Here is a 26,800-nt window from a genome sequence, read left to right on the forward strand (position 1 = left end):
AATTCAAACTATAACCATTACGAAAACAGTTATTATTAATACATTTTCGTCGCAATCATTATATTTAACATTTAGTAATTTAAATAGTTATTTCACGTATTCAGAATTCATATTTTATAAATATACAATCATCCAATATTTAATTTCATATTCATTTTATTCAAATTATTATTTTATAATTAATGCAAACAATGAAAATATTGAAAACGTTAATCAAACGAATATTATTATAATAATTATTTGTGTTGTCGTAATAGTTATTATAATAATAATTTTGCTCACAGTTTTATTGATTCGTCATCGAAAACGCACAAAGATTTCCTCAAATCTAAATGAAGTTGAATCAAATTCCGAAAATGAAGAAAACATAAATACAATAATTTCAACTGATAACAACATAAATATTAAAGAAGAAGATCCATTTGCGAAAGATTTCCAAGATAATGAATTCGACAACCACATTTACATATAAAATCCGAACATTACAACTCATCGAACTCTTTCGCAATAACATTTTAAAATTTTTTATGATTATAAATAAACAAGTATCCCCGAAGTACAACAGTACTTAAAGTTGTTTTAAAAAATTGAAATTTGATTAACGAAGACAATGATAATTTTTTCATGAAATTTTATATGAAAGATTTTTTTTAATGAATTTGTATAATTCTATAATTATAATATTATAATATAAAATTTTATATAACTTGTTGTATTCAATAATTATTCGGGATATGGAATATTATTAATTGCATACCCATGTACACGTGTAGCACCACCTAAAAAAATTTATGCAGTCTGTATGCCGATCAAATTACATAGAAGTATATCGTATGAGTAAAGCTCACAATCGAGCGACTAACCGGAAACTTAATTTAATACCACAAGTATACAAGAAAAAGTAGGCCAAATAAACTCAGAAAAACTTAAAAAAAATCACAGCGCTCTCAAATTTTAACGGTCGGATATTTGCTATTTTCCAACACAAAATGCACTTTTATAAAATCAATTTTCTGAAGTTATGTTTCCCTTTTCTTGTTCCTGCATATGTATAAACGAATTCCTTAAAATGAAATTTTATTATTAACTACTTTCTAACTCATAATTCCATATCATATCAATCCAAATCCCTCTGTATTCTGTATCGATATCAATATTTTCTCCTTCATTACATCCTTCGATTGATAAGTTGGCAGCGCGAATATGTTAAAGCACGTGTGCGATATCGGCAACTTCGTTGGGTCATTTGTCTTCTGTATCACCAACTTGAAGTCATTTAGCCCGCTGACTGGTATTCGGTCGCTACCAGTCGAGAACCTGAAGAACATTTGCTTTTGTTCGTCGCTCATTTCGTCGAATATTTCCCAGAACCATTTGACTTGTATCGAGTCTTTTGTGTATCCATCAGAGTACTTTGTGTTTTCTTTTAATAAGTTCCAATCGACAATTTCTTCTCCGCTTACTAACACGTCAAGTTCTTCACTCCGAAATATGTTTAATAAGCTGTTGTTACATAATCGTTTATAACCTTTTTGGAAGTTAGTGAATTGCATATTAATTGATTTGTTTAATAAATATTCGGTATATAACTCCAAATATTCATTAAAGTTATCATTAGTAACATATATATTTTCGCCATTTTCTTTAAGTGGAATTTCTTCAATAGCTCCAAAGTTATCAACGGTAACAGAAAATGTTAATTCAGCATCAGAAATATCAACTTTCGATTGAACCATTTCCTTTAAATTTAATAACGATTCAACTAAAGTTGGATCAATTTCATGATAATCTTGAAGACTAATTTTCTCTCCGGACAATTTCTTATATAACAAAATAGGAAATCGAATAGGTAATATAATACTATTATAGATCGCTAACCCAACAATAGTACCAAATAATGAGAAGTAAAATGGTGACACTGTCGTTTCAGATCCTTCCGCAAACCAATATTTACCATTCGATGTCTTAGAAAACATTCCGTAATCAGGTGAAAACAAATTATTACACAACAAATAAAAGAATTCGCGTGATACACCGCCTGCGTCTACGCCTTGTTCACCTTTAAACACTACAACAAGTTTAAGAACTAATTGATCAGCCGAGAAATTCGAGATTTGATTTAACGTGTCTTCAATTAAATTGTTGCGACTAACTTCTAAATATAATTGGATGTCGCGCGGTGATATTTGTCGTCGCTCGGTCGCAATCATTCGTAATAAGTTATCACGCGCATACGTTTCTTGACAAAACGTTAAGAATTCACTGAGAATACGTGACTTATAAGTGAGATTTAAGACAGTGGAATATGTTAAGAAGTAAAAATTCTTCGAGTTTTTGATGTGTGAATTTAATTCACGTTCTAAACATGACTTTGTATATAAGCTATCAGATAAGATGTCATTGGAAAATAATGAATTCGAAACATGTTTGTTGTGTTGTGATAAGTTATGGATGAAAATTGATAATTGTTCAATGGGTTTGACATATGGATTGTCAAGATGTAATATGGTATGAACTGTAAGACTTTCTTGTATAATCCCTAGAATTTGGGTGGATACAAATGGGAGACTCGAAATTTGCGTGAATAAGAAATCTAAATGGGAAGAACAAAACGTTAATAAATTATTGACTAAATCAAAAATTGGTTCGGAACCATCAGAACATGAAAAAAGAGAAAGGAAAAAGAGACAAAGAATATGGGCACGGATGTTATAAAAAGTAAGTAAATTATTGGTTGACAATTCAAGAGCTAACGTACTTAAGGGATCTAAAATAACTTTGAGTATATCAGACCTTTCTTCAAGATCTTGATAAAATTCTTTACATAGGTTGTCATCAAGGGCTAAATTTGTAAATGAAAAACGATCATTATTTGATAATAAAAGATATGAAAATGCTTTGGAATCTTTAAAAACATCAACAACAGCTTGTGGTTCTACTTCCTTTTTTAAAAATTGAACATGAGTTGGAAACTTTGAGATGATTCCTTTGATGTTTGGACATGTTTGAAGTGGTGATAAATTTTCACAAAGCTTTGGATCTGTTCCATGCTTTTTGGCAAGTTCTGTTGCATGATTGAATAATTCCTTTTTTGATAAATTCTTGTTTGCAAAATCTTTACAAGAACAACATTCAACATTTTTGCATTCAAGTCCATCACACCCTTCTAGAGCTTGCGTTATATAACATCTTAAAGCAACTCTTGGGTCCATAAATTTTGAAATTTCTTTAAGCAGCCAACCAATTAGCCAAAAAAGTGCCACGGAAAATGTAATTTCCCTCTATAAACAAATAAATGCAAAATGTGAAGCATAGCATCAGTTAGCAAAACACATTCTTCTGGTATAACCTAATTCTGAAGTTGTGAATAAATTTTTAAAAATTGTATGTACTTTATTTTAAAAATGTAAAGAACCTAATTAAATAAAGAACTATCATGTATAAATCTAAAGATGATTAGATTATTAATAATCTAAAGTTGTTCATCAAATTTTATTTTTACATAGATTTCAAATAATTAACATTTCATTTCTTCATTACATTTTTTAATTAAAAGTCAATTAGCTAAAGTAAAAAATATTAAAAAAAAAAAACAATTGATTGTTTAGTAAATTCTTTATGGATATCCAAGAACATACGCTCCCAATTGAAAATTTAAAAGTGACAAACACACCTTTACACTTTTCATGTAAACTTTTTAATATTTTTATCCAATGAATCATAATGAGGTAAAAGTTTACCCTCTTTACTTAGATTCTGCGCTAAAAAGAACAGAAGGCAGAAAAATTTCAAAAGAAGAAGGTATTGAAAATCCAAATATTAATGCTATGGTTCGTGCTGTTAAGACATTAGGATTTGAAGGAAAATTAGAACCAGAAAGAAGACACCCAAGAGATTTTTGGCGTTTTGGAAGGCTATCTGTGGTGTTTTTTAAAGAGGAAAACGGTAAAAAAGTTCCAATCAATACAACAATAAATACAAGGAAAAAACTCTTCAAAGCAATTGCAAGCGACTTGAAAATTAATGGTAATTCAAGCCAATCTGCACATAATGTTGGTGGTAAAAAAGATTCTGCCGAAAGAGCACGTCTCAAACGCGAAGCCAAAAAAGCCAGAAAATAAACTATTTTTACAGTATCCATCTCTTTTGAAGTTATAATTTTTTTTAAAAACACATCAACAATAATTTAAATATCTGATCTTTTTTTCTTCTGCGATTAACCTTTTGTTTTGTCGTGTGTTTTATAATAATAATGTTTATTTGAATGTTTAGAAATTTGCTGGACAAATTTTGATTTTTTTGCTTTTGATATTGTTTTGAGAAATTTAAGATTTTAATAAAAAACCTCAAGAAAGCTCTTTAAAGTAATATGAAAAAATATTTAAGAAGTAAAGTATGCATGTTACAATTTGAATCATTTGCTTGGGAAATAGTTTACTTAAAAGAATTTTACAACGGGTACATTAAAAGATAAAAGTGGTTTTTGTAGCAAAATAAAAACCTTTAATTACATAAAGAGTGAATTTAAATGCAAAAAGTTCTTCAGCGTGCAATTTTCGCCTATTTTATCAAACACCCTCAACTTTTTGAAATGTTAAAAGTGGAATATAATTTTATCAAAAGTGATGATACAAAATTGGGTAACATAGAATTGGATTGAATTTTTTCAAAGGAATTGAAAATAGCCGTTTTTTATAAACACCATGGTGTGCAAGACTGGAAAATGAAAAACTCGAATTTTTTTTAAGCAATAAGTTTCTACTAAATAAAAGCAGATAAAAAATGAAATCCAATTCTGGTACGTATAAAGATGTCAAAAATTTTAAAAAAATTTAGTTTCAGACACTAAAGATAAAAAAGAAAAAAGCGAATATAAAAAAACGTTATGTTATGGCGGGAAAAATTCGACTGTAAATTCTATAGGTTCAAAAAAGAAAATAGTGATAAAAAAGAATCAATAGAATAGGCAAACATTGTTTCATTATAATTTTCAAATTTATTGTCAATTCATAAATTAAAATTCTTGATTTAATTAAATTTTTTTTCGATATTTTAAAAAATTATTTTATTTATTTATCACATACGAATGTTCAAGGGAGGCAAACATATACAAACTATAAGAAATCTCAAAATAACAAAAGGTTTTTTTAACAGTCATAAATTGCTACGAAGATTTTGTGAACAAAGAATTTGAATTTGAAATCAGTTAGTTGTCAAAAAGTTATTGAAAGTCATTACAATTTAGAGATGACAAACGATGCTCCAAAGACAGTGGTAATTGTTGGCGATGGTGGTGTTGGCAAGACATCAATCGTTGTGCGCTATATCCGTGACAAGTTTTCTACAGTCTACGACCCAACACTCGAGAATAATTATGAAGCTGAAATCAAAATGCCAGAAGGACAAGTTCTCAAAGTCGAAATTGCAGATACAGCAGGCCAAGAAGAATACCAAGCTTTAAGAGATCAGTACTTAGCCACAGGCCATGTATTTATCGTTGTTTATTCAATCATTCAACTTAGTACTCTTAGAATGGCTGAACAACTTCTCGAACAAATATCTGTACTAAAGGAAAGAGACCCTTTCAAGTTTGTTTTACTTGGAAACAAATGTGATTTACAAGATCAAAGACAAGTAACAACGCAGGAAGGAAAAGCTGTTGCTGATAAGTACAAAGGGTTATTCCTCGAAACATCTGCTGCAAACAAAATAAATGTTGATGAAGCTTTTCAATTGGTCGGAAAATTAATTCTCACGAAAGAAAAGAAAGATGGATGCTGCAACCTTCTTTAGGAACCAAATTAATAAAAACCAATCAAATAAGAAAATTTTTTCTCCCTATGTTTCAAAACCGGCGGCTGGAGTTTCAACTGAAAAAAGTATTCATAAAAAAATTTGTTTCAATTTTGAATTGATTATTTTTGATACGGTCGGATTGAGTGCTTTACTTAATCAGACGTTTAGCAAATTTACGGTGTTTCCAAACGGTTTGTGAAAAAGTTAAACATATTTGTGCAAGCAGAAACCTTTTTTCCAGATCAAAATTGCTAGAAAATCAAAATTTATATTAACATATTGATGTATAGTAATTATGTAAAAGATAGCTACGATTTATCGGTGTAATTTTCAAAAATTTATATTTTAATTTTTATAAATATTAAATCATTTTTGATCGTTCACTCAACAACAGTTGATTTCCATAAATTAATTTCGAGTTTTAACCAGAGAATTCGTTGGGCAGCTAATTAACATCATTAGTATTATTTAAGTTTTTTCTGTTATGTATTGAAAGAGAACCAAAATTATTCATTTACATTCACAACAAAAACTTATAAATTTATGCGTAAACTTTACAATAGAAATTAAATCGAGTTATATTTTATCAAAGTTTGGGAGAGAAGACGATCTAAGATGTGATGGTGATCGAGAAAACATTTTTTCATACACATAAGCTTGAGCTATTATCACGTCCAAATCTTGAATAGTCCATTTGTTTTTGTGCAATGATTGTATCTGAACAATGAATTCAGAATGAGAAAGTCCACATAACTTTGGTGAGAGTGTGGTCATCAAAGCTGCGCATATGTATACGTGCGTTGTTGATATTTTAGTGTGATTACTGAGATAAAAATCCCAGAGTCTAAATATCAATTCCATTGGGAACTCACGAACTAAGAAACAATTCATCCATCTAAATGCAAATTCTTGATACTGTATCCCTTCGTCACGAATGTGACGACTAAGAGCTGGATCAACGCGATCAATTACTGTTGATAAAGATTCGAGCATTCGATATATGCCTGGTTGATCCTTAGTATAAAGATCTTGGAGGCCATCAAGAAGTTTGGAAAAGCACCAGAAACAATCGGCTTCGATTTCATTGATTATATCTTCGGAAAGAAAATCAAGGTTTTTCATAGAAAAAATCTCTGAAATATCCTTCCCTGGACACTTTGGGAGGAGGAATGTGAAGAAAAACACTTGCAAAAGATCATTCATTCCTTGAACATAATCTGAAGCTGGATGACGAATTGACCATACAAACAAAACACGGTTAAGGAGGGATTGGATTCGTTCATTACGTAGAATGGTGATACTTGTTCTAGGCAGATCTCTAAGGATTTGACTTTCGGTTTGTTTTTGTGAATTTGTCCAAATATCCTTTGTAAAAACTCTTCCAACGCAATCAAAGTAATCGCTTCTTTTATGCGCTAAGGTTGTTTCTTTTAGTACGGAATTCACAGGCTCATAATCAAGAAATAATCTCCACACTTGAGCTCTAAACTTATCTGGAATACCTGCCCATGAATCAGCACGTATTCTTTCAACGTCGATTATTTTAGCTGATAATAATTCTTCTATTTCTTTTTCTTGTGAAATCTTAGCGAATTCATTATTTGAAGATGATTGATGGCTCCCTCTTGATTTATTGGAATTAAATGCATCTGGTGTTGAAGAACGTTTTATCTTCGGACCTTTAGAAGTTCCGAAGTTAACTTTTTTCCTCATCTAAAAAAGCAAAAATTGCGCCAGCCTTACAAACCGTTATTTTGTGATTGAATCGATTAAATATCATTCAAATAACGCCATCGTACAAAAACCATACACTTTTGGAAATTTCAAAACGACGATGGTTTTTTTCTGTTAAAACAGTTTTCGTGATCATTTAATTTGTCTATCGTTTGTACACAGATTTTTGATATAATATCACAGAAAATATTTTCGCCAAAATGAGTAATGCTTACGTCCACTTCACCAAATGATAGAACTTTTCCACACAGATAAACTGCTGATCGTCCAAAACGTTCCGCGCGAAATTGACTAAAGATTATATACCAGGTGAAGTGAGCAGTGAACGTTTCAATGTATTCATATTTCACGAAAAATGATATTTATAATGCAAAACTAATATAAACTTCATAACATGCAGTTTAATAATAATTATTTTCCAGAAATTTAATGAATTTAATTCATATGGAATATTTACTTATTTCATACGTACATCAACGAAATTTTATTCGATTTTCCCTCAAATTGATGCAAATATAATTGATCAACTTCAAAATATTATAATGGAAAGTAAAGAAGAAAAAAGATTTCGAATAAGTTTCAAACGTTATAATAAATTATTTAATTCGAATCATCCAAAAGCATTAGAAAAATGCAATGAGTTTTTAGAGTTATGTTTTCAATGTCTTTTACGTAAATTGCAATTTCAAATCAATATAATAAATATAATTATTATACAATGTAATTAATTCATGATATAATATGTTCAATGTTTAAGTTTAATATTGTACAATTTCCTTCAAATACATTTTTCCAAATATTTGTGAATATTTTACCGAATATTAATGACACTAAAATATATCAATTCTTTTCAACGTTTGCAATATATGTAAATGTTGGTTGAGAAATCGATAAAATATTTATACAATTATCTGTATCTAAACTTCAAACATGAATTTCTCATTATTACCTGAACCAATATATTTCTTTCGTGTATTAATCCGTGAAAGACTTCAAACAGTCATCGAATGTATACCATTTTATCTACAAGAATTTTGTCCAAAAATTTTAAGCGTTGAACCTAATGGTAAATATTATTGGGAAACTATTACTAATGTTTGTTCTTCTTTACAAATTTAGTATCATTACCACAAAATTTACAATTTATTTCTGATAAATCACCAGTGAAAGTGATTTTATACACAAAACGTTGTAAGTACTAATAAAGAAATTATTCGAGTAATGCCTCAGTCAGTCACTTCATTAAAACTTTAGCGCTTGAAGAAGTGAAATTTAAAAAACATAAATTCCCAAATGATACTTTAATGATTATATATATAAAACGTTGTAAGTACTAATAAAGAAATTATTCGAGTAATGCCTCAGTCAGTCACTTCATTAAAACTTTAGCGCTTGAAGAAGTGAAATTTAAAAAAACATAAATTCCCAAATGATACTTTAATGATTTTATATATAAAACGTTGTAAGTACTAATAAAGAAATTATTCGAGTAATGCCTCAGTCAGTCACTTCATTAAAACTTTAGCGCTTGAAGAAGTGAAATTTAAAAAACATAAATTCCCAAATGATACTTTAATGATTTTATATATAAAACGTTGTAAGTACTAATAAAGAAATTATTCGAGTAATGCCTCAGTCAGTCACTTCATTAAAACTTTAGCGCTTGAAGAAGTGAAATTTAAAAAACATAAATTCCCAAATGATACTTTAATGATTATATATATAAAACGTTGTAAGTACTAATAAAGAAATTATTCGAGTAATGCCTCAGTCAGTCACTTCATTAAAACTTTAGCGCTTGAAGAAGTGAAATTTAAAAAAACATAAATTCCCAAATGATACTTTAATGATTATATATATAAAACGTTGTAAGTACTAATAAAGAAATTATTCGAGTAATGCCTCAGTCAGTCACTTCATTAAAACTTTAGCGCTTGAAGAAGTGAAATTTAAAAAACATAAATTCCCAAATGATACTTTAATGATTTTATATATAAAACGTTGTAAGTACTAATAAAGAAATTATTCGAGTAATGCCTCAGTCAGTCACTTCATTAAAACTTTAGCGCTTGAAGAAGTGAAATTTAAAAAAACATAAATTCCCAAATGATACTTTAATGATTTTATATATAAAACGTTGTAAGTACTAATAAAGAAATTATTCGAGTAATGCCTCAGTCAGTCACTTCATTAAAACTTTAGCGCTTGAAGAAGTGAAATTTAAAAAACATAAATTCCCAAATGATACTTTAATGATTATATATATAAAACGTTGTAAGTACTAATAAAGAAATTATTCGAGTAATGCCTCAGTCAGTCACTTCATTAAAACTTTAGCGCTTGAAGAAGTGAAATTTAAAAAACATAAATTCCCAAATGATACTTTAATGATTTTATATATAAAACGTTGTAAGTACTAATAAAGAAATTATTCGAGTAATGCCTCAGTCAGTCACTTCATTAAAACTTTAGCGCTTGAAGAAGTGAAATTTAAAAAACATAAATCCCCAAATGATACTTTAGTGAATTCGAACAAACAAATTACACAGTTTACTCAAACAACTTCAACATCGTCGAATTCGACGTCGTCCAAGAACGGCGACTGCAGCGGTGTATTAAACAGTCTGCTGATGCTTCTGTTTGCGTTTGGCTTAATCAGGTCCGGCGACGACAGCGGTGTACCGAAAGCGTTTGTCTGGATTCCTTTTGCGTTCTGCACTTCGCTTTCCTCTTCGTTCTCATTCAAGAACGACCTCAGTTCGCCTTCGTCGAAGTCACTTTCATCGCTTAGGAACTTTTCGTCGTCAGAAGAGTTCGCTATTACGAATGGGTTCTGTTGCGTGTTGTTAACAATGTTAATATTTGTAATTTTCGGCTTTGATATGAATGAATCGGATTCATCTTCTAATTCGTCGTCATTGAATAAATCAGAGTCAGAGTCAGAACTTAAGAAGTATTGCGAATCCTTTTTAACTTGTGGTTCATCTCCGTCAGAATATTCCATTAGAATTTTATCTATTTCATTTTCATCGCCGCAATTTAATGAATTCATTTGTATTGTTTCGAATATATTTGATTCATTTGAATGTGATATAATGAATGTTTGATTTGATACAATATGTTCATTATTTAATTCGATTCGATCATATTTTAATTTATCCCCAAAACAACATTCGAGTGCATGTGATTCATTTCTTTGTAAGTTCGATGTTGTTTTAACTTTTGTAATCCCGAATTTGTATAAACTTCGATTTTGTTCTGTATTACCACAACGTAAATTAATTACATTTAAGTCACGTGTTAATGGTATATTTGGAATTTCAGGTTCATAAAACACAAAGTTATTATTTTCAGGATTAATTAATTTGCTCTTAATGAAGTTACTTGTGATCTTTGCCTTGTTCAGTTCCTTCTCTTCATAACCTTCGGCCATTAAAAAGATAACTTTTCCCGATCTTTTACGTCCTGTTCGACCCATTCTTTGGACCGTCTTTAATGGTGATGAAGGTGTATCATAACATATAATTAAATCGACTTCTCCGATATCTAATCCTTCTTCACCGACTGATGTAGCGACTATACAATTAATACTACCGCGTCGAAATAATGATACTATTTCTAATTGCGTCGAATCATTTAACCCTTCATTTTTACGTGTGTTTGTTTTCCCAATGAAAATAGATGGCTTAATGTTTGGTACATTCTTTAATTGTTCAACTATTTCATATGCAACTGCTCGAAATTGGGTAAATATTATTGAACGTGATTGTGTATTGTTTTGATAAAAGTCTTCAAGAATTTCTATAAGTTTGAAAAGTTTCGGATGTGAAATGTTTTTATGTTTTTGAGTTGCTTTAATTAATGCTTGAAATTCTGGCGTTATTAATAATTTGCGTTTGATCTCTGTGTCTTTCTTTTTCTTGATGAAATCATTTAAGGAATCGTTGAAGATTTCAGTGCCATATTTAGTTAACTTTTCATACATCGATGCTAAACTTAGTAAGATCCCAAACATTTCAATACATATGTATTTATCTTTCGGATTTGTAGAATACTTTTGATAATTATTCATGGCAACCCATACTGCACCGCGTGTTAAACTTTTCGGATTTGATGTTGTTAAATATCCTTTGGATTGTAATTGTGAGGCAAGTGATGATATACATTTGCCTAAACATTTGGTTAATATTGATTCTTCATTACCTAATGGCACTGTAACGATTTCAACATCTGTTTTGTTTTGATATTGTTTCAGTTCGGGATCTTCGGTATCTTTATAAATGATTTTGCTGATCATGAGATTATAAATTACTGATTGAATAGACGAAATATCATTGCCTGGCGTTGCTGAAAGGCCAATGATACGGAATTGACTAGTGTGAGCTGCAACCATTCGAACTACTTGTGAATATGAATGATTACCTTTGGCATGATGAGCTTCATCAAATACAAGTAAAATGATTTTGGTCGGATCTAGACGCTTTTTCCTTATGTCATTTTGGACAATTTGTGGTGTACAAAAAAATATTGAATATTTGTCCCAAATTGCTTTTCGTGTTTTTGAGGCACTATTTCCCATGATGATTGTAATGTGATCATGTGGGATATTAGTAAATGAATAACATGATGAAACTTGTTGATTAACAAGATTTCGTGTAGTTGCCATAAAAATAATTTTCCCTTTTGGAAACCATCTATGGAAATTAGCCATTGCTACTGCAGCAATTAATGTTTTACCTGTTCCTGTAGGTAAACATACTAATGTATTTTGATGAAAACATTCTTGTGTAATTTCAAATTGATAATTTCTTCGAACAACATTACTAGGATAAATAAATGATGTAAGAGTTGTGGGATCTGATTCTACATAAGTATCATCTTGATTTCTTTCAATTTCAACACGTGGGAAATCCATTGTAGGCCAGCTTGTAATTTCAACAAAAGATTCGTCATTATTCGTTGGAGAAGATTCCATTTTATGTCAAAATGATAAAAGCAACTTCATTGTTGGTGGTGAAATTCACTTCTTACGACGGTTATTGGGGGCACACCAAATTTAATAACGGTCTTTCTTCGATCGAACAAACTTCCCAAATTAAGATTTGTAATGCCGACTGATTATATATGTACTTCATGCGGAAAAACAGTGGTTGTTATAACACGAGAAAATACTAGATGTGATCGTTGCGGTTGTCCAATTCTTTTCAAGAAAAGAACTACTGATCGAGTATATTTCCGAGCTCGTTAAAAAAAATATATGGTTTATATCATGATCTTTAATTCAGTTGTTTGAACTAAAGAATACCTTCCAAATTGTTTTTCTACTTCTGTTTTTTAAACTTCTTCTTCGTGGGGTGCCCCATAAATCCCATATGAGCGAAGAAAATATTAAAGTTTATGCACGTGTTAGGCCTTGTAGTAATCCAAATGAAGATTATCCTGGGGTCCATGTTGATGAGATAGATCCTAGGGCTCTTCGATTTGAAATATCAAATCCTAATTCATCAAGTCCTACAGAACATTATTTTTCTTTTAGTAATGTATTTTGGAAAGATTCTAAACAAGAGGACATATTTAAAGATGTTGCTATGTCATTAATTGATCATACACTTGAAGGATACAATTCTACATTATTTGCTTATGGTCAAACAGGTAGTGGAAAAACATTTACAATCACAGGAGATGGTACTCCTCAATATATGGGTATTGTTCCTAGAGCTATTCAATATACATATGATAAAGTACAACAAAATTCTAATACTGAAATCTCTATTTCATACTTAGAAATTTATAACAATACTGCTTATGACCTCCTTACACAAATAGGAGGAAATCAAATGCAAAAACTTGAAGATCTTCGTAAAGTTACATTAGCAGATACAGGTAAAAAAATTATTTGCCGTGATCTTTCTATTGAACGAGCACAAACAATCGAAGATGCACATCGGCTTTTTTGGGCTGGTGAATGTATACGTCAAAAAGCCGAGACTGTCAACAACAAATATTCGTCACGATCACATACAATCTTTACCTTATACTTCAAAACCTTCAAAGGCGATTCAGTTGTTTCATCTAAGATCAATTTTGTTGATTTAGCCGGATCGGAAAAATTTGCCTCATTAAGTAATGAAGTTAATCAACGAAAAGTCGAAGCCAAATTCATTAACAAGTCTCTCTTGACTCTGCAGAATGTTATCATTGGGTTAAATCAAAAACAAAAACATATTCCATTTCGTGATTCTGTCCTAACTCGATTTTTGAAAGATTCATTAATTGGTAATGTCCGAACGTCGATGATTGCCACCATATCCACCAACAAAGCGCATATCTCGGAGTCAATTATCACATGTCGATTTGCCGAAAGCGTTTCGACGGTTTCGACCACATCAAAGCTCAACCAATCAGAACTTCCTCCGCAAGAGCTTATAACCAAATTGCGCCACGAAATATCACGTTTACGTGCGGAACTACTACAACTTGAATCGAATCCTACGACATATCGTAGTACGTCAACGATTATCACTGAAACTGAAGCTGTTGAATTACAATCGAAGATATTATCATTTATCGAAGACGATACTGATCAATTAGAAGTATATGGCTCAGCGCAAACGCAATTTTGCTTCCAGTTTATGAAAGGGTTAATCTTAAAAGGGAATAACTTAGCATTACGTGTATCGCAATTACAACAACGACTTGATGAAAGTCAAAAGAATGTCCAAAACTTAGTTATGTTAATTAATTCACGACATCGAAATAAGATGAACAAATTAATCTCAAAAGAAGCCGCATACATTGAGTTTTATAATTCGCACAATAAATTTGATAATGTACAACAAATTCGAAAGTCATTAAGTGAAAATTGTCAAAAGGCAAAAACTTTAACAGATGAATTAATGGAATTAAGACAAAAAGGAAACGCGCTACAAGATGAAAGAGATCAAATTAATAACGCTATAAGTCAACTAAAGAATGAAATTAATAATAAAACAGAAGAAAACGAGAAAAAGCAAATGTTCGATGACGAAGTTGAACTAGAAAACGCTAAAAGGAAAATTAATGATGAAATCGATGAAGTGCTCCAAAGCTTCGAACAGAAAGTTGAGGAAGTGCAAATGCGAAAGGATGAAATCATTGAGCTGCAGAACCAGTTTCATCAGACAAAGAAAGAAATACAAAATGACTTCGAAGAGTTTTGGAATAATACAATAATACATAACTTGCAGGTGCTGAATTAATAAATTGTGTGTGTTTGTTTGTTTGGAAATGTAATTTTGAATGATATTGTAGAAAGAAATTAAATGCGTCTTGCGAAATTAAATAAATGCTTTCATGTCAAGATAAATACGTTTTGTGAATGCTGCTTAGTGCTTTTATGTTTATTGTTTATTGGGTGCTTTCATATGAAAATATTTGGTGCTTTGTATTTAGTAAGTGTTTGTAGAGATAAACATGTTCATTTTGTTTCATGTTACGTAGTGTTTTTTTATTTCATAACTTTTTTCATGTAGAGATATTTCGTGTTTTGTAGCTGTTTTGCATTATGAGCCATATACACACCATCGTAAATGTTTTCACATTGAGAAAAGAGGGTTCATTTTTATTAATAATGCTTCTTACTGTGTTTTATATTTAAAAAATATTATCAAACAAAAATATTTAGTGTTTTGTTTAATAGTGTTTTTTATAAAATTTTAATAAAAATATTTTCATATAGAGATATATGGTGGAATATTTGATATGCTTATATTATTGGTGTTTTTCTTTTCTCAAATATATATGAAATATTTCACATTCCATAAACAAAGTGTTTATTCATTGTTTTTTGTTCTTTGGTAATATTTCACTGCTTCGCCCGTTATCGTCTTTACGCCATCAAGTTGGTTCTTTACACTGTAATTTACTGCCCAAGCAGGTAAGCTACCACCTGGATTTACATGGCTAAACACAGTCATTATACAACGCTCTTTATTTTCAGGATCAGCTTCAATAACGAAAGCTTGACCCGAAATTATCGTTCGGACATGACTTTTACGTTGCGGCTTGAGATCTTCATTATCAATTGACATTTGCATAAAAATTGTTTTCCCTCCTTCAAAATATGTTCTTCGGTAAAGAAGCATCTCCCTTGGAGCTACAAGAAATGCTGGCGATTTCATTGCCATGAAATATATGATTGACTGATTTTCATCTTTTGGATCGTATAGTGCATATATTTCTTCAGGTGGAATCGGACCTTGTGGTGTTTCTTCCAGTGAAAAAACTTTATCATATGTCATTGTATCAATCATTGCTTGTGCTGGTGCATCCACTAATATAACTGTTTTCGTTTCAATAAAGCTGGATCCTGGAACACTTCTGGAATACAATGTTATATTTCCTTCTTCTTTTTGTTTCTCCCAGTTATTTTCAGAAAGGGATCGGAGTATATAATCCTTTTCAGCTACATGAGCTTCATTGTATTGATTAATTAGTTCTTGCTTAATTTCAACAAGATGAGACATTACAACAAAGCAAACGTTATAACATTGAAAGCTTTACACACACTATTTGAAAAAGATGCGATCAAATTTTTTAAAAATAAATTTTTTACAACTAAATGTGTGAAACTGTATGTTAAATGCTTTGCTGAACTATTGGTATTTTGTGTGATTCATTCGGTTGAACAAATTTCCATTGGTTGCAATCAAAAGCAAATCCAATTTGATTCTTCCAATACTTATTTTCTTTGTCAAAAATAAATCCACGTTGCAGTAGCTCATTGTACGCTGCTAGCTGAAGTTCATCTTTTGCATGTAAATAAAACACAAAAAAGAGAGCTTCATCAGAAAAAGCTCTGAGTCTGTCTAATGCTTTAACTTCTTCAAGTTGTCTTGGATACGAATCTGGAACAGGAAACTGTGAACAATGAACCATTGGCGCATCAGATCCTGCATAGTAAATACGAGGAAGAAGTGGCTCCCTTGCATTAAGATCGATACCAAGGTTAACAAAATCAAATTCTTCATCAAGTTCTGGATTTGAACATGGTGTAAATAAAGGATTAATGCTGATTGGGGTATTGTTTTCAAAGCTAGGCGGAATTTCACTCGGAGAAGAGTTTATCATAGTCGCAGAAGTTTTGCGCATTGTTGGGTTAAATGAAATTTGAGATGGTTGAGGCATGTTTTGTGGAATATCTTTTTGATAAACCTGATTATACGTTACGTTTACACCTTGACGGTATGGTGCCTGGCGCTGATTTTGATTTGGTGAATAATATTGTCCTGGCTCTCTCCTGCTCATGGAATTGGTTTTGTAAAGTATTCAAAATGAATGCATTCAAGTTGCACGCAACAAGAAGAAGATAAAAACATTGCTTTAACTTCTTCAACGTTGTTATGTTTTGAATGTGTATATATTCTATAAATAAAAAACTATTATTAAATAAAGTTATACATATTATGTTATGTATTAATAATTATGGAAATGTTTGGTAAATAAAATCAGACCAAACCATTTACATCAAAAACATTTAATTTATTGGAACACATTAATACATTATATTTATTTTTCAAAAACACATTTCATTTTTTTCATTCAATATATCTATTTTATATAAGCAAAAGTAATTTTATTTCCTATCTACAAAGGTTTGGAAAGTTTTCAGTAAGCATCAGCTTCTTCACTTTTAACAGTATAATAAATAATTTAATTAATTTACAAAACATTTTATACATACAATTCATTTTGGATGGTATTTTCCAAGCTCATCGGCAGCATTTTCCCTTTTGTAATTCTGTGAATTACATTTGACACTTTTAGTAGTTCGTTTTTTTCACGTGACATTTCCGCAATTTTTGCTTCGTTTTCAGTCAAATTCTTTTGTAACTTTTTATTTTCGTTCTTTAACATTTCATTTTCATTTCTCAAATATTCAATTTCTTGTTTCATGTCATTTATATCAATAAGACATTTTGTTTCATCATCTGATTTTTGTTTTAATAAATTTTGTAATTTCTTTAATTGTAATTCATAATTTAAATTTAATTCTTTATAATTAATGATTTTTTGCGCTTTGATTTCAATTGTATTTTTCGAAATATTTAAAGAATTTAATAATTTTTCATTTTTTGTTTTATATTTCGCACAAATATTTTTTAAATTATTTAAAGAATTTTTCAATTTTTTATTATTAACATTCATTTCATTTATTAAATTAGTTTTGTTTTCGATAATTTTTTTCATTTTTTCATTTTCTTCTTTAACTTTATTTAAATTATTTTCATTTTCATTTTGTTTTTGTTTATATAATTCGATTTCATTTTTATATTTATTAATTTCTATTTCATTATATTTATTATATTTTTCTTTATTTCTTTTTATTTTTTGTTTCAATTTTTCGTTTTGTTCATTTATTTCATTTATTTTCTTATTGATAATTTGTTTCTCATTTTCCATTTTTTCTATTTTCGAATTCAAATTCGAAATTTCATTTTCACATAAAACATTTTTCGTTTTCATTTCTTTCATTTTTTGTGATTTTTCATTTTTTACTTTCATTAAATTCATTTTTTTAATTTCATTTTCGTTTTTATTTTTCAAGTTTAACATCAAAAAACTTGAAACTAAAATATCATTAAAATGTTCAAAAGTTTCATTTATATTATATTTAAATCCATTTAATATAACATAAATAATTTTTATTGCATCAGAAATCACAAAACGATTTTGTGTATTTGTTAATACGAAATATAACAAAACTATAAATTGATTGTTATTATTAATTATATTAATTAAATTCATTTTAAAACATTTTATATATAATGAAATCGAATATAAAAACAAAAACAAATTAACGCAAACAAACGAATTATTGTTTTCGATGTTTCTTTCAAATGATATAAAAAGTTTTTCATTGTTCTCTTCAATAATTGGAAGAATTTGTAATAAAACATTTTCATCTTTAGTGAAAATTCGAATTATTAATGAAAACGCTTCGAGTTTAATAATGTTTGAATTTTTTAATATGATAACATTTAATATCTTTAAAAATATATTTCGAATGTTTGGAATATTCGGAAGTTTTCGTTCTTTATATAAAAGATTTATTAAGTTCGATATGATTATTAATAAATAATTTTCATTTATATCAATAAAATAATTAAAAATTTGTTCTAAAATTTCATAATTTCGAGTTTCAATAATTTTAACTAATAAATTTTGAATTCTTTCATTTGATTCATATAAAATTTTATACAATAGATATGACTTCATTCCTTTTAATTTGATTGCGCTTTGAATTATATTTAAAATTTCATTTTCTGTTATTATTTCGGAATAATTATGAATAATATAATATAACAGAGAAGTGGAATTAATAAATGTCATTTGATCTTTAGGCGGATTTTTGATAGTTTCGTTGGAAACCTTTAAGATAACACGTACATCTATTTCTTTTGAATTTAATATTAAAATTGCCGATAGACATGCGATAGCAAGTAAACGGTCGTTTGATGTGAGAAACGACGCTAACTTACGCTGGAAATCAGTGATGTTAGGATGGGATTTTAACAATGGTAAGAATGTTGGGGAGGTTCGAGTAAATCCAGAAATTGTGGTTATTATATATGGAGCAATTTGATTTAAATTGATACATGAAAATGAAACATTAATTAATATCTGAATGGCGTTGGTAAATGAAATAGAAGCCTGACTGGAGAATGATATTGCAGATAAAAATTTGAAAATTGGAGTTAAATAAGATAAATCAGGATTTGTAATTTCATGTTTAAATTCTTTTCCAAAAAATACCATAATCAATTGATCTAATGGAGCTGTCTTAGCAATTAATGTTAACAAATCTGGATTATGTAAGCAAGCATATGTTAAAAATGATAAAATTCTTGAAATAAATGTCGAAAGAGGTGAGGCTAAAGGTTTTAAAACCCCATCCCATATATGTCGAAGGATTTTTGGAAAGTATGAGTCATACGAAATTGTTGAAAATAAAGAAATGTCTGAATCGAACAAATTTAATACTTGCATTATTACTTGTTCTTTAATTGTTGTGTTTTCATGATTCTCTTCTAGTGCTGATACGTATGGAATAAACAGAGAATCTTGGTTCATGTGACATACGTTTAAAAATCAAAATCAATAACCGCCGTTGTGTGATCAAATTCCATTCAATTATTACTGTATTAAAAAACACTTTTCTTTAGTTAATCAGATTAGATTTCTTATTTTTTTTTTCATTGTTGAGCAGAACCGTTCGTGTTTTCTCTTCTATGCTTTTTCTTTCATATATTTAATTATAGATAAGATATTACAAGAAAATTATCTGTTTTGCAAAGACACTTATGGATTCTGCTGGTGGTCTGATACAACAATGTTGACCGGAAATTATACATGTATTTAAAAAAAGTCAAAATCGAGATTGGAAATATAACCATATAAGTAACAGACTAAAAGAATAATGGCTAACAATGCAATACATGATACGACAAGCTTTGTATAGGATTTCCAGTTAACACGACGTTTAAGGCGCATTGCTCTTGGTAAAAGAGGATGATTTCCACCCATATTAGCATAATAAAGAAGAGATTCAGCTTTGCTTGATTGGCTATTAATGCTTTTCTTGTCAAATCCTTGTTTATGCATTTGTTCTGCTAAAAGCAAATGAGCATATCCCGAAAGAACTATTAAATCTTTATTGTCGACTTTTAAAGCTGCATCCATTAGTTCGTTTTTTGTGGATTCCCCTGTTACACCAAAATTTGAATCAATTATTTCTATTATTTTGAGAAATCTTCTGATATCTGTTTCGTTTTCAATAACTTCAACGCAGTGGTCAAAGGTTCCAAGTTTAGGAACTATTAAACTTGTTTGATTTTTTTGTTTTTTTCTTTCCATTTAGTTTCTGGGGTTGTTTTCATATCACATGTCGGTATACCGAGCGCCTTCAATTATGAACGAATCGCTTCTAATGCTTGGATTCATTCTACTTACACAACAAATCAATTAAAAAAATTTGCAAAGACAGATTTTTGAATTTTTGCCTTGATCATTAGATTTAAAATGTATATAATTTAAAAACAGTAAAATAAATTATTAAAATTAATATAAAAAAAAAAAAAATACTAAGTAGTCTGAGTCTCATATATCTTGAATTTGAACTTCTGTTTTTAAATCTGAAGCCCAAAAAAGTATTTTGAAATTTTGAAGATTGTTCATAAAAGAGTAAGATATCAAAATTTATACATATTAATTTTATTGACTATGATATGAAAAATAATTCATTTTAATTTTATGAAAATTAATTCAGAGAGAAATGAAAAAAATTAATTTTTTGATTTGAAATGACCGTTTATTTGACACAGTCTTTATTTCTGATAGGGTAATTTAAAATGATAAAAGTAGAAATAACTTAATGGTGTCTTGCTTCATAATAATATTAACATGAACATTCAACAAATATTATACAATTTAAAATAAGCTACAACAATTTAACTTAATAATTTCCAAATAGTATTTTGAAATTTCAAAATTGGATAGCCTTTTCTTGTAGATTTAGTCCATAATATAATATCATATAGAATGCATAAGGTTAAAATAAATTTGTTGCATGTAATGAAAAAAATAAAACAGTTGTTTATTTACGAATAACCCGATCAAGTGGAGTGTACTGAGGCGGCATATGAGAATGGGAGGGCCAACAAACCAAAAATGGTCCATCGGAGTTCTTCTTTTGCTCTGATGACATTTCATTTTGGTCGGCGAAAAATTGAGGATTTGGATATTTTTGTTGATACGAATACTTTGTAAGGACATTAGGACGGATTTTTGATTTCATAACAGTGTGTGGATTGATTCCACCAGATGCTTTCACATTGAATGTTGTCATGTAAAGACGAGGATTTGTTGGATGTGTGTTGCCAGAACCATAATTTTCAAAAGGTCCTCGGTCATCCAAAATTGAATGTTTATATATTTCATTTTGTGAATGGTCACTTTCTTCTTCTTCTTCTGCGATTTTTTGTTGTTTTTCACTGTCCATTGTGGGATTGAGTTCTTTACGTGAAGGAGCTTTTTTCTTTTCAAAATTAAATTGGTGTGAATGTGTTTTATTTTGATTTATTTCCTCTATAGAATATGTTCCGTCCATTTTCTTCTTTATCATTTCTTCAAGTTGTTTGTTTCTCCCAAGAAGATCTGATCTATATCTGCAATATGCTTCGCGGTATTCTGTTTCTTTCATTTTTTGCATTGGGTTTTAAATACGTTAATTCTTATATTTCATATCACATTACAATTACAGTGAACTTTTTAAAGAACATCCAAAAAACAATATGGGAATTAAATGAGGAAAATATTGTTAAAACTATTGAAGTAATTCAAACTTTTATTGATATTAATTTTCCGATTTCTTTTGATCTTGTTCTAAGTCAAATTATTTATTCAAACATGAAATCATGTAAAAATAACATCAACATATCTTTATATTTTATACAAAAACTCCAAACACTAAATGATCAATTAATTAATATTTTTTCACAATTTCTTCTTAATTTAGATTCACTTGAAGCCAACTATCTTCTTGAAAAGTTAATTGAACATGATTTTATTAAAGTTGATGCTATAAGAAATAAGAAATCATTATATTTTGCGCATCATAAATGTAAAAATGAAATTAATAATATAATTGAAAATATTAATACTCCATTTAAGAAAGAAATTCATGAAAACATTGTAGAACTTTCAAAAAATGAATGGGCACTTCATAAGAAATATGTTAAAGAAGGAGTTAATCCAAGCGCAATTGCGAAAATCATTCGAAATGATGAAATCGAAAAACTTCAAGAAATATCAACACAAACAAAATTTGATTTTAACCAGAAAATTGATCCATCACTTTATGAAAAATGCTCTTTTATTAATAAAGAAAATATTTCATTAATTGATTATGCAGCATTTTTTTCTGCAATTAAATGTTTCAAATATTTACTTATGAATAATGCAAATGTAGAAAAAACAGGTAAATATGCAATTGCAAGTGGAAACTTAGAGATAATTCATTTATGTGAACAAAATCATTCATCATTTGAAGGTGCATATGAAACTGCAATTGAATTTCACCAAAACGATATTTTTCATTATCTTTATGATAATGAATTTGAACTTAATAATTTGGAAGATTTAATAATGAAAAGTATCATATCTCAGAACTATGAAATTTTATCGTTTTTAGAAGAAAAAGGTTTAAAAGTTAATAATTCGATGATTGCTTATTCAGCAGAAAGTGGTAATATATTTCTCTTAAAACATTTTCTTGAAGGAAATGAAATGCCAAAAGATATTTTAATTTCAGCTGTAAAATCACGAAACATTGAAGTTGTTAATTATGTTCTTGATCAACCAGAGATTTATGTTAATGTTATGTATATTTTTTTATTATAATTAAATTTTAATTTGAGATATTGATATCTCATTTTTTAAAACAAAATTTATGAGATATTTTTAACACACCTTTTTTAATTGCTTGTCAAGAAGGATGTCTTGAAATTGTTAAATTCCTTTTTAGAAAGAAATGTGGTAGTATAGATGATGTTAATGTTTTTTTAATGAATTTGATTTAAAATTTATAATTTTTCTAGTTTAAAATGATTATTTGGAAATTGTTTTTAATATTTTATAACGGACTTTTATTAGCATCACAAAATGGTCATGTTAAAATTGTTAAATTCCTTCTTAAAAAAGGTAAATTTGATATAAATTATAACAGTAGTATTTGTTTATTTAACTTCAGGTAAATTTTTCTTTTTTAAAATTTCATGCTTTATATTTGGTGTTATTTTTTTCATATTTTGTACAGCACTTATGGAGGCTTCATATTATGGACATATTAAAGTTGTAAAACTATTACTCAAGCAAAAAAGTATTGATATTAATCTTAAGGATAATTTTTCTTTGTCTTTATTGTGGATAATTTCTGTAATTTTATATTTTATAATATAAAATAAAGTTTAATCAAAGAATAATATACAGCATTTATGTGCGCGTGCTTAGGTGGGTGGGTAGATATTGTTAGATTACTACTTGAAAAATGTTGCATTAATATTAATGATCATGATTTTTCTTATAAGCATTTTTTATTTGTTTATTTTATTTGAATTTTCCAAATGATTTCCGAAGTTAAATAAATACATTTCATACAGCACTTATAATTGCATCTTGGCATGGTCACACAGAAGTAGTTAAATTAATTCTTGAACAAGAAGGAATCGATATCAATGCTAAAGATATTTTTTCGTTCTATTTAAATTTTATTTTTATGATTTTTTGTTTCAAAGTCATATTTGGAATTCATTCAAATTATTTGAAACTGCATTTCTAACAGCATCTTGTTTTGATCACATAGAAATAGTTAAATTACTTCTTGAACAAGAAGGAATTGATATCAATGCTAAAGATATTTATTTGTTTTATTTTATATTTATTTTAATAATTTTATATTTCAAAATAATATTTGGAAATTATTTAAAATATTTCAAACAGCACTTACATACGCATACATAAATTATAACAGAGAAATAATGAAATTACTTCAATAAGATATTCAATTTTTTTAATGATTTTAATTTCATTAGAAAAGATCATGAATTAATTTCTATAAGTATCATAGTTAAGGTAAATAATTATTAAAATACTTGAACATTTACAACTACAATATTATATAACTTAAAATAAGATTTACCACCATACATTGCATGACGACAGTTTCTTAAACTTGTTATGAAAATCACCTTTAAGCTCTGTCTGAAAAAGTTTGAATTTGTATCTTAAATAATCGAAAACTGTTGATCCCAATTCTTTGAGGAGACTCATTCATATGAAACATCAGTAAAAAAGAAATTCACCGCAAAATGATTTATTAACAAAAAACAAGAAACACACACACAAATAAAAAATATATATGTAGATTCCAAACAGGATCATTAGCATTTATTCATGCTTACCCTGAGCGCGAAGCTTTGCAATTGTCTTCTCGCTTAACTCACCACCGCCCCAATGGTGCATTTCTTCCTTATATTTCATAAGGAAGTTAGCGTTGACTGAATCAACGATTTGTGAAAGAGCCTTACGGTCTTCTGGGCGAACGTCAGAAACGGCAATACATGTGCACGTTTTCATTCCAACAACTTTTCCAAGACGAGCCTTTGACTTAACAATAACATATGGAATATCAAGTTTGCGACAAAGGGCTGGAAGCCATATGACAATTTCGATTGGGTCAACATCGTGTGCAATGACAACGAGGCTGGCCTTCTTTGCTTCAACAAGAGATGTTACATCCTTGATTCCATATGAAAGGGCTTTCTTAGCAGATACATCAGCTGGTGCAAGTGACTTCTCTGACTTCTCAGCTGCAGCCTTAAGACGAAGTTTCTTTTCTGCTTTGGTTTCTGGACGGTATTTTTCAAGGAATTTGAAGATTTGAACAGCAGTTGCTTTGTCAACAGCGTGGTTAAAGTGGTTCACTGGAGGTGGCACCTTAAGACGTTTCATAAGAATACGACGTTGACGTTGTATGCGAACATACTTCGGAAAACGAACATTGGTTGTTGGAACAACCTTAGCTTGCTTCTTTTCTTGTGTGAATAAGAAGTCTTGATTCTTGATGTCAGCATCAGTGATTACTTTTTCTTGTGTGCGTGCTGTGCGGCGTGACATTAAACAAAGTGACCGGCCATGAAGGGCAAAATTTACCCTTAAACGGCCGCTCAGTTAACCGCACAAAAATTTTTGTGAAAATTTATTGTTATCTTTATTAGTATTTTAATTTTAATAAACAGTTTTTACATCTTCCAGCGTCTGATAATCTGTGTTTGGTCGTTCGATTGATCATTTTCGATACTTGAAATATCCATTAAGGATTTCACCATTGGTAGTTGTGCAAAAGGAGCATCTGCTTCATTATTGGATATCTTCACAACTGGGATTGGTTGTGAAGCAGATCTTTTAATTGCATGAAATTCGTCTGGTTTGATTAAAGGATCTAAACTCCCAAAGCCTGTGAATGTTGTTGAAAATCCTTGGTCAATGTCAATTAAAGGGATATCATCGCCCTCGAGAAATATTTCTTGGTTGTCTAGTGATGTGGTGTCATCTCTGCTCATCCAATTTATCACTTTTTCTGAGTTAAAAGCAGATACGACTTTTTCTTAACAATTCAGAAAAACCGCTTAGTTCTATCGTTGTAGCGTTAGATTTCGACCTCTTTATTTTCTTCACAAATTTATGATTTTTTCATCTAAAAAAATTATTGTTGGTAACTATAATCTCTTTTACAACATTTACAGTTCTTTAATGGTAAAGTATATTTTCAATCACTTTATGTTATTCATCAATATGTAGGTGTAATTGATAAATTAAAAATCAAGGAAAAATTATATATTAAAAAGTTATAAATTTTATTTTATAAAGTCGATAAATATCATGTAAAAAAAAATTATTTCTAATACAACGAAATTCATTTCAACAATTTCAATTTTGAAAAAATGCATTTTATTTATCCTTCTTCACTGTTCAAGAAATCATCTTCAAAAGGGTCATCTTGAAGATTAAAAAGAGGATTTTGAAATGTAATAACTTCTCCCTGACTATGGAATGTTTCTACACTTTCTTCTAATTGCGAAATTTCCTTCGATTTGCTCTTAAATATTGTAATGATTAAAATAGTTATGATAACGATACTCAATAACGAAAAAATTATAGCATATGATGGAATAGTTGGAAGTTTTGTATCACCAGAATTCTGAATAAAATTCATTGGTTTGATATATGGTATATCTAATGTTTTGTTTGATTTTTTTTGAGATATTTTCGTTTGAATATTGATAAGATTTTGATTGTTATTAGCTGAAAAGTTTTGATATTCTAAAGATGTGTTTTGTGTCAAATAAGAAGAATTTAGAGTCGATTTACTTTGGTTTATTTCAGGATTTCCATGTAAATAAACGTGATATCCAGTTTTTGTCTTGTTAAATGTATTTATTGGATAAATATGGGCATACATCCCAATATTTTTTTCAAGGTATGAAAATTTTTTTAAATTTGTAATAAATCTATCATAATAACAAAATTTTTCATATCGTGGATATTGAGCAGGACTTATAAAGAAACAATAATATTCTTTGTGATTTGATGAAAAATCTTGTTGGATCGTATGGGTAATTTCATTGGTATCTTTTCTTCTCGCAATTACTTTAAATAAATATGAATGATCATT

At 29.0% G+C, this 26,800-nt stretch overlaps 11 protein-coding genes across 11 annotated transcripts; 2 read left to right on the forward strand and 9 right to left on the reverse strand.

The window, feature by feature from the left end:
• Positions 1–1,112: 1,112 nt before the first annotated feature.
• On the reverse strand, positions 1,113–3,212 carry GO595_003712 (ubiquitin ligase; the record flags this gene model as incomplete). Its single annotated transcript, XM_067916763.1, has 1 exon — positions 1,113–3,212. One exon carries the CDS (start codon positions 3,210–3,212, stop codon positions 1,113–1,115), a length of 2,100 nt encoding a protein of 699 aa, XP_067775999.1.
• A 2,035-nt stretch (positions 3,213–5,247) lies between these two features.
• GO595_003713 (Ras GTPase) lies at positions 5,248–5,793 on the forward strand (the record flags this gene model as incomplete). Its single annotated transcript, XM_067916764.1, has 1 exon — positions 5,248–5,793. One exon carries the CDS (start codon positions 5,248–5,250, stop codon positions 5,791–5,793), a length of 546 nt encoding a protein of 181 aa, XP_067776000.1.
• Positions 5,794–6,372: 579 nt separating this feature from the next.
• Positions 6,373–7,509, reverse strand: GO595_003714 (TBC domain containing protein; the record flags this gene model as incomplete). Its single annotated transcript, XM_067916765.1, has 1 exon — positions 6,373–7,509. The coding sequence occupies one exon, from the start codon at positions 7,507–7,509 to the stop codon at positions 6,373–6,375; it is 1,137 nt and encodes a 378-aa protein (XP_067776001.1).
• A 2,575-nt stretch (positions 7,510–10,084) lies between these two features.
• On the reverse strand, positions 10,085–12,505 carry GO595_003715 (Type III restriction enzyme, res subunit family protein; the record flags this gene model as incomplete). Its single annotated transcript, XM_067916766.1, has 1 exon — positions 10,085–12,505. One exon carries the CDS (start codon positions 12,503–12,505, stop codon positions 10,085–10,087), a length of 2,421 nt encoding a protein of 806 aa, XP_067776002.1.
• Positions 12,506–12,902: 397 nt separating this feature from the next.
• Positions 12,903–14,768, forward strand: GO595_003716 (Kinesin-like protein KIF6; the record flags this gene model as incomplete). Its single annotated transcript, XM_067916768.1, has 1 exon — positions 12,903–14,768. The coding sequence occupies one exon, from the start codon at positions 12,903–12,905 to the stop codon at positions 14,766–14,768; it is 1,866 nt and encodes a 621-aa protein (XP_067776003.1).
• A 573-nt stretch (positions 14,769–15,341) lies between these two features.
• GO595_003717 (phosphatidylcholine transfer protein-like) lies at positions 15,342–16,034 on the reverse strand (the record flags this gene model as incomplete). The annotated part of the gene is made up of 1 exon (XM_067916769.1): positions 15,342–16,034. The coding sequence occupies one exon, from the start codon at positions 16,032–16,034 to the stop codon at positions 15,342–15,344; it is 693 nt and encodes a 230-aa protein (XP_067776004.1).
• A 112-nt stretch (positions 16,035–16,146) lies between these two features.
• On the reverse strand, positions 16,147–16,815 carry GO595_003718 (CCR4-NOT transcription complex subunit 2; the record flags this gene model as incomplete). Its single annotated transcript, XM_067916770.1, has 1 exon — positions 16,147–16,815. The coding sequence occupies one exon, from the start codon at positions 16,813–16,815 to the stop codon at positions 16,147–16,149; it is 669 nt and encodes a 222-aa protein (XP_067776005.1).
• A 3,111-nt stretch (positions 16,816–19,926) lies between these two features.
• Positions 19,927–20,250, reverse strand: GO595_003719 (uncharacterized protein; the record flags this gene model as incomplete). The annotated part of the gene is made up of 1 exon (XM_067916771.1): positions 19,927–20,250. One exon carries the CDS (start codon positions 20,248–20,250, stop codon positions 19,927–19,929), a length of 324 nt encoding a protein of 107 aa, XP_067776006.1.
• A 913-nt stretch (positions 20,251–21,163) lies between these two features.
• GO595_003720 (N66 matrix protein) lies at positions 21,164–21,769 on the reverse strand (the record flags this gene model as incomplete). Its single annotated transcript, XM_067916772.1, has 1 exon — positions 21,164–21,769. One exon carries the CDS (start codon positions 21,767–21,769, stop codon positions 21,164–21,166), a length of 606 nt encoding a protein of 201 aa, XP_067776007.1.
• A 2,744-nt stretch (positions 21,770–24,513) lies between these two features.
• On the reverse strand, positions 24,514–25,242 carry GO595_003721 (ribosomal protein L7Ae; the record flags this gene model as incomplete). Its single annotated transcript, XM_067916773.1, has 1 exon — positions 24,514–25,242. The coding sequence occupies one exon, from the start codon at positions 25,240–25,242 to the stop codon at positions 24,514–24,516; it is 729 nt and encodes a 242-aa protein (XP_067776008.1).
• A 125-nt stretch (positions 25,243–25,367) lies between these two features.
• Positions 25,368–25,688, reverse strand: GO595_003722 (uncharacterized protein; the record flags this gene model as incomplete). Its single annotated transcript, XM_067916774.1, has 1 exon — positions 25,368–25,688. The coding sequence occupies one exon, from the start codon at positions 25,686–25,688 to the stop codon at positions 25,368–25,370; it is 321 nt and encodes a 106-aa protein (XP_067776009.1).
• Positions 25,689–26,800: the final 1,112 nt, after the last annotated feature.

The sequence above is a fragment of the Histomonas meleagridis genome, assembly GCF_020186115.1.
Source record: "Histomonas meleagridis strain 2922-C6/04-10x chromosome Unknown contig_23, whole genome shotgun sequence".
NCBI lineage: Eukaryota > Parabasalia > Tritrichomonadida > Dientamoebidae > Histomonas > Histomonas meleagridis.